General features: G+C 39.3%; 1 protein-coding gene and 1 long non-coding RNA gene across 4 annotated transcripts in view; one reads left to right on the forward strand and one right to left on the reverse strand.

Moving 5' to 3' along the window:
• LOC132015893 (uncharacterized) overlaps positions 1-14,325 on the forward strand; it is a 43,405-nt gene extending 29,080 nt beyond the window's left edge. Inside the window, exon 2 of the long non-coding RNA XR_009403813.1 lies at positions 14,202-14,325. This is a non-coding gene — a long non-coding RNA (uncharacterized LOC132015893). The remainder of the gene's footprint in view (positions 1-14,201) is intronic.
• The window catches only part of ITGB8 (integrin subunit beta 8), an 81,943-nt gene extending 63,362 nt beyond the window's left edge, over positions 1-18,581 (reverse strand). For 2 of the 3 annotated variants that reach the window (XM_059396739.1, XM_059396738.1), the window contains exon 1: positions 16,961-17,099. In XM_059396739.1, coding sequence (XP_059252722.1) covers positions 16,961-17,087 — 127 coding nt within the window. In that variant the 5' untranslated portion in view covers positions 17,088-17,099. Of the gene's footprint in view, positions 1-16,960; positions 17,100-18,525 lie in introns of those variants that run through there. The other variant, XM_059396740.1, reaches the window with a different exon arrangement.
• Positions 18,582-21,962: the final 3,381 nt, after the last annotated feature.

The raw sequence follows: 21,962 nt of genomic DNA on the forward strand, positions 1-21,962 counted from the left end.
GTTTTGCTTCCTGGCTGATGTGCTCTCAAGACACTTTAAAATACAGTCTGAGTTAAAAGAGCATGATTGGTGGAGAATATTTGCTTTATAGCATTGCATAGTTCTGTTAGTTTATGGAAATATCTTAAGATGCAATTTATAATATAGAAGATTTATTTTAAAAGTCTCTCCTCCCCCCAAACCTGTATATTAGGTACATCCAGTTGCCCACTGGTTGCCTGGTAATGCAGAATCATTCACTGTTTTGTTTTAACACTGTCAGCTTAGAGGCACAGCAAGGTTTTGAAGAGTAGAGATGTTCTTTATGCTGGTTGTAGCAGTAGTTCCACAGGCCTATACATCTGTCAGAACCCATTGATTGGAACTTTAGAGAGAAGCAGTTTGTCACTGTAAATTATATCAATACAGTTTAAAATTTGCTTTGTAAATTAACTTAGGTGGAGTATTTTTTATTCCAAAGATAATGAGTGCACAGTGAGGAAATTTATTTCTTTCCTGATAGTATATACAAAAATATTAAATTACTTTATGTGGTTTTTAAAAGGTAAACTAATGACACATCACATAAATCCTTTGACTTATAGATATTTACAGATTAGTTGGTGGGTAAGTAACTAAAGTCATTTATCGCTATACTCTATCTTATTTATACGACTTCCATTCAGATCAAGAGATAAGTTATTTTAAACCTCCTTAAAACAGATTTAGCTCAGTTGTTGGATTATAAAATTATTTTTCAAATTAAAAAAATTTTTTTATATTCTACCAGGAACTTCATACAAGCCTTCAGCCATATGAAAAATTGAGAGAAGTGTGTAATAATACCAAATGAAAGATTAAGTATCTTAGTAATTAATACTATTATTGCTGATAATACTAATACAAGTTAAAGTACACATTAATAATATATTTTATATTCTATTCTCTACAGTAAAGTTTCTTCTATCTTCAGTGCCAAAGAAGATCCAAATACTTAAGTGTTTTTTATGAAATTCATTTTACTTTTGGGTTCAGACAAAGAAAATTCTGAATTATAATGAAAAGATTTTCACCTGTCTTATAGGATATAAATTTAACCTTCTATAATACTTTAATTATCTTGCACTATTTCAAAAAATAATTGTCCAGTTTAATTTTGTTGGGTAGAATTTGACTAGGTACTCCTTTATACAAACATATCAGTTGACAGTATTTTACCTCATTGCCTTTAGTGTGTACTTCCTAACAAGGATATTCTCTTATAAAACGACCAAAGAATTGGAGAATTCAGGACATTTAATAGTGATACTATATAATGAACTAAACTATAGTCTGTATTGTTCTATGAAGCTCTTGTTCCATATTCTCTATATGTTCCCCAAATGGTCCAGCTACTCCTCCTCCTTCATCAAAACTTAGCTTTATCACAGTTCATCTTTCTTTGAGCAAATCTTCAACCAATCCTTTAGTCTTGTCTTCATTCTCATTGACTCCCTACCTCCCTGTCTTTCGAAAGTATCAATTTCTAGTCTTTCAAAGTCCTAAGCTCTTATTTAATTTGACCCACCCCATCTTTGTTATTACTAGACACTTTCCTAATTTTACAATGTATTCATGCCCTTGCTTATGACTTTTGGGTTCATTTGATTCCATGTAATCATCCAAATCAGCCACAAATCTCACTGCCTCCACCTGAGGCAGAGCTATTAGCAATCCCTGGGGCCAAGGACTGTGGGTTTTCTGTGGAAATTCTTATGAGATATATTCTCATCAAGGGACACTGGATCATGAAATCATGAAAATGATATCTGACCTTTTTTTTAAAAAAAAAGATTTTATTTATTTACTTGAGATAGCATGAACGAGGTGGGGGAAATACAGAGGGAGAGGGAGAAGCAGGCTATCCACTGAGCAGGGAGTTTGATGCGGGGCTCTGTTTCAGGATCCTGGGATCATGACCTGAGCCAAAGACAGACACTTAACTGACTGAGTCACCCAGATCCCCCTGACGTCTGACTTTAAATAATTCCTATAAGTATATCTCTGCCCCATCAAGTCTATCATCTGATAATCTAGTCTATGACTGTTCCCAGACAGCACTGACCTCTGGCATCAATGCTATGCTGACCTCCAAGTAGCCAAGGGTCAGTCCTGGACACGTATATCAATACCATGTGCACCCTTACAGGGAGCCCTGGCCTCATTCTCCAGCCTTGCCATGCTGCCTTCAGGAGGAAGCAGGACATGCTCAGGAACCCACACCCCTCCCTTGCCCCATCATCATCCCATGAAATGTAACCAAACATTTTGTGGCTTTGGATTCAAGAGGTATCTAGCATGCTACATCTCTGCATTGGAGACTGGTACTAATAACATTTAGTCCTTGTGTTTCCTTTAGAGGAAAGGCACTATGATTAGAGGTTAGACACTATGATTATATTACGTTGGCCCTCACCTTAAGGTGCTGGGTCTAGATGGTTATGGTTGAAACACTCATCAAAAGGGACTTTTTTTGTTTTTGTTTTTGTTTTTGTTTTCAACAGAAAGGGTTTTTTTTTTTGTTTTTTTTTTTAAGATTTCATTCATTAATCTGACACACAGAGAAAGACCATAAGTAGGCAGAGAGGCAGGCAGAGAGAGGGAGGGATGCAGGCTCCCAGCTGAGCAGAGAGCCCAATGTGGGGCTCGATCCCAGGACCCTGAGATCATGACCTGAGCTAAAGGCAGAGGCTTTACCCACTGAGCCACCCAGGTGCCCCCAAAAGGGACGTTTTTAACCAAATTCAGAATGCCTGAAACTTACTCTCTTCTTGAGGGTTTTTTTGTTTTGCTTTCCAGTGTTACTATCTTCCAAATGAATTCCCTTGGAACTTAAGCCTCATCCTCATCTATCATTTCTAGAGGGTTTTCTTTTGCAAATTACGTTCTGCTTGTTTTCAAGTCAATAAATTCAGTGGAAGTTCAGACCAATTGTACACAAACACAATAGAGCAACACCTTGGGAAGTAGGCTTTATACTATAAAAGAGCCCAGCTAGGTCATTTTTTTCTGCCAACAATACAGTTCTGCTACAGTGAGTTTTTTGTTTCCAACTAGAACAGCCAGTTCTACAGCAATTCCTACACACCCCGGAACTTTCTCACATTCTTTGCCCTACTGCTATCAATGAGTACCTTCCACACCAGGCATAGCCAGTCCAGCCTTCTAGCAAGCTGGCAATAAGGAAAGACATTTCCCAGTTTGCCATTCCTTAATGTACCTATTGTCAGCCTAATCTTGTAGAATTTTGAATTTTTCTTTTAATTATTTTCTTTGTACAACATCATAATACTCTAAATCTACTCTGGAGCATAGTGGTAATCCTTCATTCCATAAGGAAGAAGATTTCCACCCAGCTCCTTTCTCTACCCAGTATCTGTCACAGTTACTAGGGAATTACACTAACTATATGCTCTCCACTGAAATCAGGAAAAAATACTTGTATCTGGGAAAACATTTGTACTTCAATTCAGAGGATAGGACCCTGATACCATATGTATATGTGTAACAAACAGTATCTGAACAGTGGCTGCACTTTACTGTTGGCATATCTTGAAATATCAACTATCATAAAAGGAAGTTGGGTCCCAAACCATGCAAAACATCAAACATCCCTGGCCAAACAACATGGCCCACTTCACATACCTAGTAAGACATATTTGGTACATTTATTTCTTCAGAGCTGACATTTCTTCTCTTTTATCTTCCTGCCTTCATTACCAGACTTTCCCTATACTTCTAAACTTGGTCTTTCCCATGGACTTTGGCTTGAACTAGCCTTTGGCAGGTACTTTTCCTTTCTCCATACAACCCAGGGACTATGATTTTGAGAGGCAGTTTTCAAAAATCAAACTGCACCAGTGCTGACCTAGAATAGCAACAGACTCTGTTTTTGACAATAGTATTTGTTGATTAAAACAAAACAAAGTAAAACAAAATAATAAAAACACCTGGGAAAGAGAGATAACACATCTCCAAAACCACTATAGTAATGATGGTTGGCTGATTGATAAGGTTATCATGGAAGGCCACTTCTTAAAATCTTTTTTTTTTTTTTTTTATTTGACAGACAGAGATCACAAGTAGGCAGAGAGGCAGACAGAGAAAGAGAGGGAAGCAGACTCCCTGCCGAGCAGAGAGCCCAATGTGGGACTAGATCCCAGGACCCTGAGATCATGACCTTAGCCGAAGGCAGCAGCTTAACCCCCTGAGCCACCCAGGCACCCCCACTTTTTAAAATCTTGTTTGTTGCTCTAAAATATGAACATTTATGAACTTTGAATAACAACCACTCAAAAGCACTTTTAGAAGTCATCTTGAGTATATATACAATAAGACCACTATAATTTAACATGGCAATTCTAATTTAATTATCTTATCCTTATTTCCTAAACTAATTTTAGTTGGGAACTTTTAAAAAATTGGGAAGGTAATTTTATTTACTTATTTATTTTTAAAGATTTTATTTATTTATTTGTCAGAGAGAGAGTACAAGCAGGGGGAGTGGCAGGCAGAGGGAGAAGCAGAAGCAGCTTCCTGTTGAGCAAGAAGCCCGATGTGGGACTTGTGGGTCTTGTGGGACTTGTGGCGCTCTATCCCAGGACCCTGGGATCATGACCTGAGCCAAAGGCAGATGCTTAACCAACTGAACAACCCAGGCATCCTGAGAAGGTAATTTTAATAAGCCTGTTTAATATTAGTAGTTTCCTCAAATGATTGATCCCAGCCAGTACTTTTGTTGAAAGATAGGAATGTTTTAATTAACTTATAAAACCCCAATGGAAACCATTTTGACTTCCATTATTTTTCTTTGATACAGAAACTACACTAATTTACTTACTCTGAAAACAGAAAGAAGGCCACATTAAGATTGATTTTTAAGGAGAAAAATAATCCATGAAAGCAGTATGGAAATGTTTATTTTACCTATTCATTCACTTATAGATATTAAATATATGCCAGCTGAATAATTCAGCCAAATTTAGCTAATTCATGTAAGTAAAATTTTCCTTTCTGTGACATATTTTAAATTAATAAGGGGAAATAAAAAAGAAAAACTAAATTAAAAATATGCATACACTAGACCCTTACTGTAACTCACTTTGCAAGAAAATAGGATTCAGTGTAATCTGTTCACATCTTAGAGTTTACCAAAAGGCATTTAGTTACTGACAAATAAAAACATCTTGACATAGGGTGGTTTTTCTTATGCAATAAACACTGGTGTTTTCATTGTTTGTCACTCTCCCTAGAGTAATATATAAATTACTATACAAGTCTGTCCTTAACTTTTTTAGGGCCAAAGCAAGAGTGAAAATGGTGATGGGACTAACAGGACTAAATATTTAACAGTTAAAACCCTAACTAAGAAATCGTTAAATATGGGGCATCTGGATGGTGCAGCCGGTTAAGCGTCTGCCTTCAGCTGGGGTCATGATCCCAGGGTCCTGGGATAGAACCCTGCATCAGGATCCCTGCTTGGCAGGAAGCCTGCTTCTCCCTCTCCCACTCCCCTTGCTTGTGTTCCCTCTCTCACTGTGTCTCTCTTTGTCAAATAAATAAATAAAATCTTTGGGGAAAAAAAGAATCATTAAAATAAGTTATATTTTATCTTGATAAATATACACTGATTTTATATTAAAGCCACATTGAATTTAGAATTTCAGACTCTTTAGATTTCTGTTTGGCAACTTGGCAGTGTGTAAAACCCCTCCAGCCCTTGATCTGCTCTTCTTCTCTCTTACTTCTAGTTTTATTCTGCATTGCAAGTAGCCTATCGCTGGCCAGCATGGACACTCCAGTGTGCATTTCTAAGCTCTGTTTGGCATACAGGTGGCACAGTCTACCCACAAGGTGGCCTTGAAAGTAATTCAGGACTGTTTGGGCAGAGAATCCTGGAGATGATCTAGTAGGGCACTGAAGCCAGAAGAGTCCTATAGCATCGATAACCTAACTGTGGGGAGGGCCAGAGGAGGGACTCTTCTTACCCCTGGAAGATAGTCTGTAATGATTGAGGGTATGGAGTCATATTACTTACTAGCAAAGAGATCTTGAAGAAGTTATTCAATATTTCTTTAATTAGTCTGCTTGACTATAAAATGGGAATTATCAAAGCCTATGTCTCAGAGGGTTGTGGGCATTAAAGGATATATTTTTACCCTATATACAGAGAAGGGTACCCGGCATACAGCAAATACTTCACAACTGCTCACTATTGCTATTCTTTTACCTCCAGAACCCAGAACTGTGCTTGACACAAAGCTATAGATGTATTAAGAAAATCTGAATGGTTAAATGGATTAGAACAGTCTGTCTTCAATACCATTTTTAGTATTTGGTAAATGACTATAAAGTCCAGTTTGTATGATCTAAATAGAATTAATTTTAAAATATAGATAGAGAGTAAAGGATCAGGATTATTTTTTATACTTAATTGTCAACAATGAAAGTAATTATCACAGAAATTCAAAAGGAAAACAATTTTATAAAATTATGACATCTCTATTTTGATCTCTGCTAAAGATTTCCTGTAAAGCCAAGAAACTGCTTTCTGGGTGGACTGAATAAGCAGAAACAAGTGTCTTTCATGGCATCAAAAGTTTCATCCTAGAACTCACTTTTTTTTTTTTTTAACTTTTTTTATAAAATTTTTTAAGGATTTTTTATTTTATTTATTTGGCAGAGAGGCAGACAGAGAGAGAGGCAGAAGCAGGCTCCCCGCCAAGCAGAGAGCCTGATTCAGGGCTCGATCCCAGGACCCTGAGACCATGACCTGAGCCGCAGGCAGAGGCTTAACCCACTGAGCCACCCAGGCATCTCTTGAACTCACTTTAAAAAGAAAACTGTGTTTCTTAAAGTTCAAATTCTAATGATGATTAGAGTTAAAGAAGCTTATTTGCTTAGATACCCAATTTTAAGCTAATCATTATTATCCTCACCTTACTCCTTGAGTCATTTATATCAAATAGTTTATTAGGACCCTAGTTTGTGCCAGGCATTGAGACACAGAACAAACAGTGAGTTTTCGATCTCTCTCTTTTAAAATATTTATTTATTTAAGAGAGAGAGAGAGAGAGGAAGGGGGTAGGGAAAGAACGAGAGTGGTCTTAAGCAGACTCCATGCTGAGCATGGAGCCCAATGCAGGGCTGGATCTCAAAGCCCTGAGATCATGACAGGAGCCAAAACCAAGAGTTGGTTGCTCAACCCACTGCACCACTCTGGTGCTCTGCAGTTTCTCTCTTAAGAAGGTCACAGGTGGGTGTGGAAATGGAATGTGAACAAGGATTCACAGGGTTAGGCATGAGATGCTTCGGAAGGAATTTGTCTGCCATGTGGAACAGCCTGAAGACACTGGGACCCATAGGAAGGAAAAATGTGGACAAAGATTTGAAATGGTGGAGATCAGTTAGGAAACCCATAGAATGAAGGATATGTCAGTCTTTCTCTACTCTAGTGGCGTTGTATTAAAAAGAGGAGATGGGGCGCCTGGGTGGCTCAGTGGGTTAAGCCTCTGCCTTTGGCTCGGGTCATGGTCTCAGGGTTCTGGGATCGAGTCCCGCATCAGGCTCTCTGCTCAGCGGTGAGCCTGCTTCCCCCTCTCTCTGCCTGCCTCTCTGCCTACTTGTGATCTCTGTCAAATAAATGAATGAATTCTTAAAAAAAAAAAAAGAGAGAGATAAATTTGAGAAACCATTATGGATGAAGAGCTGTTGTGTTTAAAAAAAAAAAAAATCTCCATTTTCCAAAACATTTTACCTAGTCTCACCCATTTATTTATCATCCTGTCACCCCTTCACTACTTTACATCTTTTCTCTTCCTAGCCATAAGTGAGAATTTGATCACCTTTAATAGCAAAGGAGAAGAAAATTCCTATTATTGTTATCAACTTGGAAATCCTAACATACCTTTCCCTACTTTTTAGAGGAGCTGAACCATAGGAAAGATTGTGAAATGCCTTAAGTGGACCTAGAAAGAAACAATTTAAGAAGTTTAATGTAATCTTTTTAAAATAGGCTGCTCTGACTCTCATATATAATAGCAGCATATCTCATTCTGTCTCTCTCAGGGCAATTTCTCATTCTGCTCTATTTTTTCTTCTTTTTACTGTGTGTGTGTGTGTGTGACATATACATATCATATGTGACAAAATATATGTTACATTTTTTGTATAAAATATGTATTTTATCATATAATTATTTATTATATACATATAAGCATAATACAATTATTTGTCCTCAATCAGAATGTAAGCAACATGACAGCAAGAATTTTGTTTTGCACTCTACTGTATTCCTAGTGCTTAGGTAGAGCCTTTGATGTCTCAGCATCAAACTTCTGCCTGAAGGAACATAATCCCTTGTGTTCCTTGGATGGCTCCCTCGAAGAAGACTGACAAGGATAAGAAGGGCTGTTCTGCCCTTAACGAGATGGTGACCAGGAAATACAGTAAGGGCATTCACAAGTGCATCCATGGAGTGGACTTTAAGAACCATGCCCCTCAGGCACACAAAGAGTGCCTGGAAATTTTCCATGAAGGAAAAGGGAACTCCAGATGTGTGCATTGACACCAGGCTCAAGAGAGCTCTCTGGATCAAAGGAATAAGATATGTCCTACACTGAATGTGTATTTGGTTGTCCAGAACACTAAGGATAAAGATTCACTAATTAGGGGCGCCTGGGTGGCTCAGTGGGTTAAAGTCTCTGCCTTCAGCTCAGGTCATGATCTCAGGGTCCTGGGATCGAGCCCTACATCGGGCTCTCTGCTCTGCAGGGAGCCTGCTTCCTCCTCTCTCTCTCCTTCTCTGCCTGCCTCTCTGCCTACTTGTGATCTCTGTCTGTCAAATAAATAAATAAAATCTTTAAAAAAAAAAAAAGATTCACTAATTAAGCTCTACATTGCTGGCTACCCATATACCTGTCACAGCCTTCAAAAATTTATATAGTCAATATGGATGAAGACTAACTGCTGACTGTCAAATAAAAATATAAAATTGCAAAAAAGAATCAACAAAAAATACTTATGCCTGAAGAAAACATAGCAGTATATTCCTTTAGCCTAGTACATACTAGAAATGCACTAAACAACCAATACTGCTAATCATGGCTAATCACAGCCAAAAAATTACCCACTTTAGTTAAAACTCATGGAAATGAAGTAATGTGAATATATTAAACAATATAGAGTATTAAGCTATAATAGAGTACCTCCAAGCAGGTAGAAATGTCACAAGTCCTATGATGATCAGCAGCCTGACTCATATACTGTGATTTTGTCCCTTTGAACACTTTTGACTGAACAAGTTACCAAATACTTAGTAGGTCAGTCCCCTTTTCTTTCTCTCTCATAACCACAAGTCATACACATCTGTAATGCATTGGAAATCCTGTGTGAGGCACAGTTACATTCCAGGTTACTCCCATAAAGCCACATGTCTTTTCTCCATTCTCACTATGATAGGAAACTAACCATAGTGAGGCATATTTAATATGAGTTGAGAACACTTGGGAGCTTCCACCAGAGGTATGCTTTGATTATGCCCTCAATTCACAAATCAGTATATTCCCATCTCTAGTTACTCTGTGCCTGTAACGTTGTTAACAGTGTTGGACCCAGGAATCCCCACAGGTGTGTGAAGGTCCTCCTTCATCTGATAGCCACAGTGAATGTATAACTTAGAGTAACATCCGGAAATTTTTTAAGGTAGGAGGCAACATAACAGTTCACATCTTATCTCTTCGACTTACTAACTAGGTGACTTTGAGCAAATTATCTCCTCTGTGCTTCGGTCTTTATCATCTCCAAAACAGAGATGACAATTCTACCTCTCTTAAAATATTAGTATGAAGAGTCAATTAATATGGTGAATCAGTTAGATCAGTGAGATGTATAGAGCGAGAGCTATCCAAGTGTTTTTGTTTTGTTTTTTTTTTTAAGATTTTATTTATTTATTTAACAGAGAAAGACAGTGAGAGAGGGAACACAAGCAGGGGCAGTGAGAGAGGAGAAGCAGGCTTCCCGCTAAGCAAGGAGCCTGACTCGGGGCTCGATCCCAAGACCCTGGGATCATGGCCCGAGCCAAAGGCAGATGCTTAACAACTGAGCCACCCGGGTGCCCCTACCCAGGTATTTCTTACATGACATGAACATTATACTTTCTTTCCACTACATATAGAAGTCACACTTACATGACTTCTTTAGGTTTTAATTGGAAAAATGACATTTTTAGAGAGTAACAAATAAGTCACCTACTTAAACTCGGTAATTTAATTGTTTAATTTAATAAAATGCAATGTGAATCATCATAAAATATTAATTTTATGACTGCTTTTATTTTATAATCAATATAAAGCTTACAGAATGCATTTCATATATAATTAGAGAAGATACACAGGGCTAAGCATTCTCATGTTGGCAAAAGTCTAAATGCATATAGATTTGGGCTGCAACAGGGACTAGTTTTGAGGACCAAGAAGGACTTAGACATATACAGTACAGGACCGGTTATGAATGTTGTTATATTATTTGATGAACATATAAAAAGACATTTTCCTTAGGTCAGTTTGATAAGGTAAGATTCAATAATATCACAAGTCACATACCATTTTTATATGAGTTACTCAAAGAGACTCCCCAAACCAGCAAAACACACCATTTAAATGACAGAATGTTACACAATAGGCATTTTCAATGGGGATGCTTTGAGCATCTTAGCTTATTAAGTACAAACAAGAGAAAGACTACATAACAAATGGTTTTTTACTTTTCAAGAAAACTGATGGGCCCTGCGGAGGATTGGCTACTGTTTCTTAGAGTCTAAAGAAACTTAGATCAAAACAATACCTTCTGACACCCAACTAGTGAACACTAAAATGACTGTGTGGGTGGTGGTTCTGGTGAACCAAGTGAGGAATCAAACACTTAATTAATTATATACCTGGACAGGTCAAATTTCACAGGAGTGGCAGAAAAGTCTCTAACCTGTTGAGCAACAAAGATGAGGTTATCTCAAATACTTTATTTGTTTTGAGAAAGTTTCATTCAAAATGGGGAATAAGAAAATTGAAAATTCAATCTAGTGTTGCTATGTCATATTTCTCATGCATCATAAAAAAGTTGGAATGAGAACTAATTATTGTATTTATCTTTTATTGCCTATATGAAAACCTATTCAAAGATGACCTTTATTCTCTTAAATAATACTTCCCAATTCCCCTTTGTTCATTAAAATTATTAACTAATTTTGTTTTTGCTCTAATTAAGGCTTAATTAGCTTACCAGATATATATGTTCATGAATGAATAATTTATCTTTAAAACTTAAGCATACATTGGAAAAAATTAATCAGCTAGTGATTCTCAGATAACTCTTTTATACCTGATCAATCTTATTTTTAAAAAATATTTACTTGTTTATTTGAAAGAGAGAGCAAGTAGAGAGGAGAGACAGAGGGAGAGGGAGAGGATCCTAAGGCAGACTCCCTGCTGAGCACAGAGCTTGATAGTGGGCTTGATTCCAGGACCTTGAGATTATGACCTCAGCTGAAACCAAGGCCTGGATGCTCAACTGACTGAGCAACCCAGGTGCCTCTGGTCAGTCCTATGTTTTAGGGTCCTATATATATGGTTCTACCACTTGAAGATATGATACACTTTTCAAAAAAAAGGGAAGAAGTTATTAATTCAACTTTTATCAAATATGAATGGACAAAAAAAATCACAGCAAAATCGGCTTATTAGGCAAATTTTTCATGTTTATGCTAAATATAGAAATACCTTTATTTTTCTTCTGGGAGAAGATTCTGTTATTATCTAATAAATATAGTGAGACTTGATTCTTCAGTTCATTTGTTCGTTACAAAGATTAGAGAGGTTGATAGAGAATAAATGAAGCCTCATCTTGGAATGAACAGAGAAGGTGATGACAAAACTGAGAAGAAATTTACTTATTCATTCTTTCACTCAACAAATATGTATTGAGCATCTTTTACATAACTGGTATTTCCATAACTAAAATGAGAGCAAACTACCTTCCCTTATATACTATAATGTAGTTGCTGAGTTGGGAGCAAGAGAGAAAGATAGTAAACAAATACATAATATATCGGGGATGCTATAATATATCAAAGAAAAAAAGATCCAGGGTGAGGCACTATAGTGTTGATAAGGAGAACAGAGAGGGCTTCTTTGATCAAAGATATTTGAATAAACATCTGGAAGAACTAAGGGAGAGGGAATCAGAAATATATCTCATGGAAACACATTCCAGGGAGAAGAGGAACAGTGAGTTCGTGATTGGAGGTAAGATCATGCATGGTACATCCAAAGTATAGCAAGAATCAGTGTTGTTAAAACAGATTGAGAGAGGAAAAGTGAGTAAGAAGGTGAGGTCAGGAATTCATCAGGATCTTGGAAACCATGTAGAGTTGGCCTTCAATTTGAGATAGATGAGAAACCGTGTAGAGTTCTGAGGGGGAGGAGTGAGAGAGCCTGAGGCACAGTTTAAAAAGGTAAGTCTGGCTGTACTGTGATGTAGAGAAGACAGTTTAATAGGCATTCAAGAGTTCAAGCAAAAAAATTGCCCACATGGGCCATAGTGGTGGCAGTAGAGGTGGTAAAGTGACTGTAGAATGTGAGGGAAACAGAAATCAAGGATGTCACCAAAGTGTTACCCTGCACTACTGGAAGTGTAGCTGATCACTTAGTGAGATGAGGAAGAGTATGAAAGAAGCAAGCTTGGGGGAGAAAATTGGATGTTTGGTTTTGAATACACTAGGGTTGATTTTGCCTTTAGATGCACGGTGGAGATGCCCAATAGGTAGTTTGCTATCCCCTCTGGAGATCAGAAAAGAGGTCAGGACAGGAGTTGTCAGCATACAAGTCGTATTTAAGACCCAATACTGCATTAGTCCATCTGAAGACTCAGTATATATCTAGAAAAGAAAGTCTGAGGACTGAGTCCTCAGCTACTTTAACATTTAGAGTTGGGACAGGAGGAAGAACCAACATAAGAGAGAGAAGGATCTTGCTTAACCAAGAGAATGTGAGTTCAGGAAGTTAAGGAAAGAAGTGTTTTGAAGGAGGGAGTGGTCAACGTGTCAACTTGCTGACAGATGATAGGCCAGTGGGATGAAAACCATAAACTGGCTATCAGCTGTGGCAATAGGGAGGGCACTGTGATATTAACAGGATGGTATCACTGCAGAGGTGATTAACACAAGACTGACTGGAATGGATTCAAAGAGAAGGTGAGGAGAATTGGAGACAGCAAGAATGGACAACTCTTTCAAGGAATTTTTGCTAAAAAGGAGAGTGAGAAATAGAAGATGAGAGATATTACAACATGTATAGATATGCATATGCTATAAATGGCCCAGTAGAGAGGAGAAAAACTGAAGAGTTCAGAGACACAGGGAACAATCCTTAAAACTGAAATCTAAAACAAGTTATACCTGGAATAAAATCATTGATGTTTGTCTGGGGAAGTAGATTTATTCATGCTATTTTTTTCTTTTTCATATACATGCATACCAAAAAAGCTGTTACATATGCATAGTTTTAAGAGAAGTATTTTTAATGCAGCCATAACAGAATCACTGAAAAGTAAATGGTTGAAACTGTCATTGTCTTGGCTTCCTTCGTCACTTCTGCATTTCTTCCTTTAAACATAGTAAATATTCCTGTACCCCTAAATTTCAGTTCAAAAATTCATGCTGTGAGACAAATGATAGTGTGTTTCTCCTCTATTAGTACTTTGATTTACTGAAATATTTTAAGATAAAATGATATGAAATTTGCTTCAAAATAATCTTACTGGGGGAATGAGATGAAATGAGTAGGGGAAGAGATGAAAAAAGTTGGCCCTAAGTTGATACTTGATGAAGCCTGGTGATGGGGGTATGGTGATTCCTTATACCATTTTCTCTGCTTCTGTATGTGTTTGAAAATTTCCAAATACAAAGTTAAAAATGAAAAGAAACCTACTGTCAAAACCGTACTTAACCCTAAGAAATCCATTACATGGTGAAATTTCTGATAATGTGTTAACAGGTGAAGGAGCCACTTGGGGGCACAGAATTTCTCCAAATCATTATCGGTTCTTTTGCTTTCGTGTATATATATGAAATACATATATTTCATACACAGCACTAACTTTTTTTTTCTAACTTTTTTTTTTTTTATCAGAAAGTGTCTCAGTTGCTTTAAGATAGAATAAATTTGGATGCTTATTGTACAAATATTTCGGAAGACTGGACTTCTAAAAATAAAGCCTTGATTCTCTTAAATATCCTCTTACTTTAGGTAAGCATAAAGAAATCTCAGAACACTTGTGATATGAAATATGTTCTGTGGTAAAATAATGTTATAGTTACAAAACAATGCTAATCCAGCTGATTGTTATTTCAAAGTTTAAATAAATATTTGATTATGGACAGAAGGTAAAATTACATGGCAATAATAGTTAACACTTTTTAAAAAGTAAATGGTAATTTCTGAAATTTGTCACTCTTATATTGCTATATAAAACTTTAGGTAAAAAAGATTTTTAACCTTTCAAAGTGAGCAAATGCAGAAACAATAGTGTTCCTACATTAACTCTTCAAATATTAACCACTAAGTATTCTTTAGTGTTTTCCAGTTACTCATTAACCATTTTATACTGTTATTGTTTCTCTAGTTGTTGGTGATTTCCACCAGGGAAAGTTGAAAAACATTTTTCTAAATCAGAAAAATGGTCAGATTTATTAACAACATCCCCTTGCTCACCATTTATTCCTTATTATAAGTCCACTATGTATTTGGGACCTATAAATCCTACTCTAAAATCAAACCCAAAGTTATGCTGTTGTGCAGTTTATGGTTCCTTGTGTATGACTTTATTGCCCTCAACATTTCCCTGGTGTAAACTACTGAGCAAAGGAACAAGATTTCTTTTGTAACTGATACCTAGATTTCTCTTCTGCTTTAAGCGTCTAATTTGCACTGTGAAGACATATAATTTGAGACTTGTAGCTATATCATGAAAGTACAACAGTTTAAGCTGATCTCTAATTTTCTGAGTTGTACTGGCTATAATTTAAATTTTTTGCATGATTTTAACTGTAATGCAAACCAGTATACATCAGAAACCTTTGTATATTGACAGCGACTGGGAAAAGGATGCCTTGTTCCGATTTCAGATAAGCATTCCCTTTTTACAACTGCAGGTGCAAGGGAGCCCATTCATAGTATTTACTTCAAACCAATTACAGTTACTGAATGGAAATACAATGCTATTCCATGAGAACTTGACTGATCTTTACAAGCACAATGAATATTTAAAAAATACTATTAGTAGTAAATTCTAGAGGCAAGTAGCATGTTTTGTCTAGGTACTGGGGACAAAATATACTCTGTTGACACAGCCTTGATCATTTTGCTTTTGTGTGTATATGTGTGTGTATTTACTAAACCTAGAAAAATACTTCATCACATATTAACACAAGGTGGAATTATACTCAGTGGAAAATCTGCTGCAATCAATGCATAGTTCCACTGAAGAGATAATTGATAATAAACGTCACTATTTCCTATGCCTTCAAATCTCACTTATTTTGAAATAAACATATAAGCCAAAAAATAACCACAAGATAAAAACTTACTCCAATTGCTCTCATTTCACATAACTGGGTAAATCTTTTGGAACAAATATTAGACAACTATATATGCAACAAATGAGTGAAGCTTACTGGATATTTACAGTTAAAACTCTTATTTGTAAGATTATGACTTGATTGTTTTTATTAGCTTCAGGCAGAAACATGGCACATCAATTCGAAGCATAAGAGAAAATTTTGGTCAACCAAACAATTATAACTCTACTACAACAGGCGAGTTCAGAGAAACGTGCTAATAGAATTTAAGGGTTTGATGACTAAAAGCAGATAAAGCAAATAAAAAAAATTGGCAATAATCATTGCATTGGCAAAAATAAATGTTTGGCCTATATTTAAAACTAAGAAGAGCTCACCCCAGATTGATGAGTACTACTATTACTTACTGTATGTTTTGCTGTTTGCTAACAATCCAGTACAGCCATCTTAAATTTTCATGTAATTCAAAATGCCTACATAACTTTTCATACACTATTTGACCTGAGCTTTTGTGATTTAGGATGGGAGGTACTGTCCTAATTTGTAAAATAAGGACAATATACATTATAAAAAAGTATCCTTTCCAAATCAAGGCAATTCTGATAGAAGTGGCTTGCCTGGATTGAAAGCTGTCAATCCTGGTCTAGGTTTCTGTCTCACGGTTTCAGTCTCAGGGGCTGATCCGATTGAGGGATTAATTAGCTAGGTTTTTTGTTTTTTTGTTTTTCAGCTGAAAAAATGGTGACTTAAAGATGGTGACTTAAAAAGTATTTTGCGAGTGTGTTTCATTCATTCAGGCTAAGCACAATGATAGAGGAAACTTGTATGCAGCCATCCTCTTCTTTCATAGACTCAAACCCAGAAAATTCACTTCCATTGTAGCAGTGTACCCTAAGCCTTGAATCAAATGCTAGTGATAGGTGGATCCACATGCAGAAGGATGGGGGTACCCTCAAAGATGCCATCAAGGAGGATGCCTTCAAGGATGGAGCAGAGCCCCTGAACTCGCTTAGGTAAATATGACCTTTCACTTTTCCAAACTTCCATTCTATTACTGCTTCCCCCAAATCCAGAGGCAACACACAGAGTCTCCTCATACAATGTTCTTGCTGTCACTCCGGGGCGGAAGTAATTGACACCTGGCCTCCCTCGGGCCGCCTGAAAGGAGGACGCTGCCACACACCCTCCCTTCTGAAGTTCTCAGGGCAGATGGAGGCTGACATTGGGCCACTTACCTGGCCAGGATGTTCTTCGTCACAGCCCCAGACCTTTGGGGAAGAGAAGAAAACAAAAGAAAACAGAACAACTTACCACTCTGGCCCAGTCCAAGAACAACTAAAAACACCCAGGCCGCCCAAAGGAATGAGGCAGGACCTGGCCGGCAGTTTTGCAGGCAGACAAATGCGGCAGTAAAAAAAGCCAGGGCGGAGTGGCACATAATGCAAAGCAGCCCGCGCCGCGCCCGCCGCCTGGCTGCTCTCCGGCTGCGCGCTGGCGACTCCTGGGCGCACCTCGGGGCCCGCGGGCCAAGTGTCTCTAGGACGTTTCCCGCAGGCCCAGCAGGAGGACCCTGCGGCTCGGAGCAAGCGGTGCAGGTACGCTGGCCCGGGCACTGCTTGGCATCTCAGGGCCCCAGAGGCCCTGCCAGCTCGGCTCTGCGGGTCCCGCGATCTCCGCGAGAAGCACCTCCTCTGACGGTCAATGGCCCGGGGCGGCGACGCGAGCGAAGGCTCCGCAGCCCGCTCTGGGACAAAGAAAAGAGCTTTTGTTTCTCTCCGGCCGTTGGGGCTTCTGCTGCATAAATCAGCTTAGTGAACAGCCAAACAGAATCAAACCCAAACAAAGCCCGAAGCCTGGGGGAAAAACCAGCCTAAAGTACTATCACTGGGTGATGCTGCATCTGTGGGAGGGGACGCCGGCGAGGCCGAAGGGGAAAAAAGTCGATGGCGCATCAATCAACGCGAGCTTCTTCCACAGGTGGGCAGGGAGGCCAATTCCACTTAGTTACAGCTTTGCCGCCTCATCAGCTGAGCCGCGGGCAAAGTCAAAACGGCAATGTCCTGGCTGGTGAGGGAGGAAGCGCGGGGTGCCAAGAGCTGGGGGAAACGACTCCGGCAGCACCCTAGAAGCCCCCAGCGGCGCCCGCGGACCCAGAGCGAGGCATAGCAGCTCCCGGCTCGGCCGGGAGTGGAGCGCACGGCCGCTAGCACAGGAGGGGAGGTTCCGCGAGGGTGCAGTAGCCCGGCCTTGCGGGGCGGGAGCTTCGTGCCCTCGTCCTTCTGGCCCCAGCTTGTGGCTGAGGCGTCCCGCCGTCCAGAACCCCGGCCGCTGGCGCACTCTGGGGTGCACCCAGCGAGAAGGAGAGGGAAGCGAGGCTGGCGAGGGGCGGGGGAGCAGTGGTCCTGCTCCGGCCCCCGGGTGGGGGGGCTCCCCAAGTGCTGATAGCTGGGCGCGCTCGGGGCCGCGAGTTGCTAGGAAACCGCCCCACGCTACCCAGCGCCTCGCCCCGGCCGCCTGCAGGCGCAGCGGCGGCTCCGGCGGCAGCAGCAGCAGCAACAGCTCCGAGCAGCGTGGGCGGGACATTGGTGAGGCATGAAGTCACCGCGGCCCACACTCGCTCTTTGTTTTGCTCACTCCAGCTCTTTTTCTCCCCCTTGGCGCTGATAGTTGTCATGCCCACCGTTCACAAGAGCTCCTGATGCGTAGCTGCTCAACAAGAATCGCTCCCCCTGTTCCCTTTCCCCCTCCTCGGCGAATCCTAGCACCCCAACGCTCCCCTAGCCGGTATGGAGACTCGCTCAGTACTAATGGCAGCTGCGCACAAACCCCAGCCTCTCACCCGGGCACTCTCCGCTCCTTTGTTCCGAGATACTCACTGCCCGGCAGCTGCAGCGTACAAAGTAGAGCATGTGGGGTGGGGGTGAGGGCTCTCCCCGCCCCCAACACCCTCTGTTCCGAGGGTGCGCACTGCCAACGTTGCTTGTAGAATTAGGAGCTCACCCTTTACCCCACCCCAAGACGGTCCGGCATCTCCCCAACACTTGGAGAATTGGTCCAGTCCGCAGAGGCCGTACCCGGAGCTGCTCGCTGAAATTTCTCGCGCCTCCTTCTCTCCGAGTCTCAGCCCTGGGCTGGACAGCCTTGTTCTTCCCAGATCTGGTGGTGGCTCTGGGTTTTGCTAGTGACAGTGAGTCCTTTGACCTTAAGCGTCACCTTTCTAATAAACGGAACAAAGAAGTTACAAAGTGCGGCGAAGCAGAAGAGAGAAACTAAGGAGAGGACGAGAGAGGGCGTTTCTGCCTGCTTGCAGCTCAGAAATTTAGGTGCAAAAAGGGAGCGGGTATTAAAGCTGGGCAACTGTCAGAGAAGGCGCGTGCCTTCTGGAATCCTGTCACTACCACTCTAGGCCGAGGGAGGGAACCCAGTCCCCCGGATTGAAAACAAAGCACTATTTCCAATCCGAGACATGGTGAAGGGTTTCTTTTTCCTCTAGGGGCAGGAGTGGTTCCCCGTGGTGAAGTCTGATCTCTCATTTTTCCACTAGCAGTTTGCCTGAGGTCTTTCATACGGCACCGCCTCTTACAGGCATCAGACCAGTCCAGCCAGGTCAAGGTGAAATATGCGGGGAGTTTCCCCTCCTTCTTATTTGTTTAATAGTTTCCATCTCCATATTTGGAGTAAAAAAACAAGTAGGAGGCTTTCTTCGTCTCTCTCTCTCTCTATCTTCTTTTCTTTTTTCTAATTGTTAACTGAGTTAATGGAAAGTACCTGGTTAATAAGCCACAACATTGAAAACTCCCCCTTTTCAGGTGTGGACTGCACATTGGGACCCACAGAATTATCTAAGCAAACCAAGAACTCAGCTGGAAAATTACAAGTGCCCTACATCTACAAAGCAGGTCCTTTTGAGAGACCAAATGAATGTTCCAAACCTGACAAACTGATACCTTTACACACAATTCACTCTGGGCAATGTACTCTAAATAGGTAATTAAATCTAGCTCAGCTTCTTAACTTCTTAACTTATTTTCTTTTATGGTTCCAAGTTTGAACAGCTCTAGTTTTGTTTTAGGTGGTATTAAAGGAGTGGCCTGGAAAGTAGTTGGGATGGGGATGAAGACTTTAAATTTGAACACAAAAGGAGCATTTTTACACCCTTATTAGTCACTCTTCAATGGGGGAGTATGTGTATTTTCCAGAGATGATTTCACAGACACTATAGTGCTACAATGAAGAAAATAAGTCAATTCATAATCCCTATAAAGATGTGTCTAAGTGCACGCTACACTGTAAAGTTGTACATCAGAGTTTCATGACATTTTTAAAAATCTGACTCTCGATGTTGGAAATGTAAATGGCAATTATAGTAATAAATAAAATGTAAATTTATGTAATTAACAATTGGTGTAGTTTTGTGACACTGAATAGGTATGCACTAATTTTTAACTATACATATCTTCTTTGACTTATAAATGCATCATAACTGTAACTTGAACATACTGTAAGTTGGAAATGCATTTAATACACCTAACCTACTGAACATCATAGCTTGGCCTAGCCTACCTTAAACATGCTCAGAACACTTACATTAGCCTACAGTTGGGCAGTATCATATAACACAAAGTCTGTTTTATAATAAAGTATTGAATATCTCATGAAATCTATTGAATACTGTGTCAAAAGTGAAAAACAGAATGTTTGTATGTGTACAGAATGGTTGCAGGTACATTGGCTGTGTACCATTGTGAAAGCATGGCTGAATGGAAACAGTGGCTAGCTCATGCTGCCCAGCAAGAGTGGTGGGTATCCCACCACGATATGTGGATATCACTATCCTGGGGAAAGATCAAAATTTGAATATAGTTTCTACTGAACTCATATCACTTTTGCACCATTGTAAAGTCAGAAAGTTGTAAGTCAAACTGTCATTAAGTCAGGGATTGCTTGTATTGTTAGATGTCTGTATAGTCTACATATTCTACATACTAGGCCCTAAAAACTGTGTAGCAAGAGGAATGAAACAGTTTGTAAATCTGTTGCAGGAAATTTTGGAGCCTTTTAAAAAGAAAGACTTCCATGTTTTGTTGTATGAAACCCATGCAAATATGTATCAGGATGCCAGTTTTATGGAGTTGTTGAAGAATAATTACAGCACCATTCATCACCACTTCCCAGTTGTAAAGAGGTTTTAATTCCAGCTATTGAGATAAACTAAGACTGTATCCCTGCTGAGACTGTGATCCTGGCAAGTTATTTACAAACAAGCTATCTGTACATTTTGGGCTATAAAGATAAAAGTGAATTCTCCTGAGCCTTACAAACCATCTGTAGGGTTTTCTTTCACTAAATAAAATTAGGGTCTGGGAACAGAATTTGCTTTTTTCCAATGAGTGTCATTGGTCACCACAACTCATCCTTCTTTCTATAAGAAAATATGTAAGATGCTCTGAAGAAATATGGTATTGTTATCTTTGTCATATTACCTGAAGAACTCTAACAGAGAAAAAATATTCCAAAAGATAGTTAGTGGTTTAATTCCTGTTTCTATGATGTTCTGCTGTCTTGCTTTGAAATTTCTGGCAGCTAATTTTTCATCATTTGTGGTAATGAGAGCAAATGAATTTCATAGATAGTCTAAAAATAACATTTTAGCTCTTCATTCCAGTCTTCCTATCATCAGATTCTTTTAGTTGCTAATAAGTCATAAAATTAGATGAATTAAGTTTCTTCCCTACTCCTTTGATTTCTCCTAATCTTGATTTCTTGCTAACTCTGTTTATGGTGAGAAATGAATAGGCTATAAATAGATAGTAGCAGTGAGAGAGACATATGAAAGACTGCTCCTTTTAGTGTGTTTTCAGCCTTTATCTAGATTTTGTCCAAATTATTGACCTCATGCATGGAGTTAAAACTATATGTACACTTTAATATTATATCTTTCTGAAGTTAGGATCAGATATTCAGTAGGTTATAAGGAAATGTTCACAAGACGTCTGTAATCTTGTTTCATCTACTGCTCTAGGGATATGATGAATGATCCAGTAAGTGGGATGTATTATTGTGAACATGACTTCTAGCTTCTTCCAGTGATAAAGACCATAAGCCACTGGAAGGTAGTTTTCACTGAAATATAACACAAGGTAGTGTTCCTCATACAGTGGACTGGACACTGCCCACAATGTAATCATCTGTTGAGTGATTCCTTGGCTCTGTTCCAGGAGATTCTGAAATCATAGATCTTGTGTGGTATCCAGCAGTATTTATTATTATAAAATCCTCAAATGGTTCCTTAAGTACTGAGTTTCAAGAACCC

Source organism: Mustela nigripes, chromosome 4 (assembly GCF_022355385.1).
Source record: "Mustela nigripes isolate SB6536 chromosome 4, MUSNIG.SB6536, whole genome shotgun sequence".
Lineage (NCBI taxonomy): Eukaryota > Metazoa > Chordata > Mammalia > Carnivora > Mustelidae > Mustela > Mustela nigripes.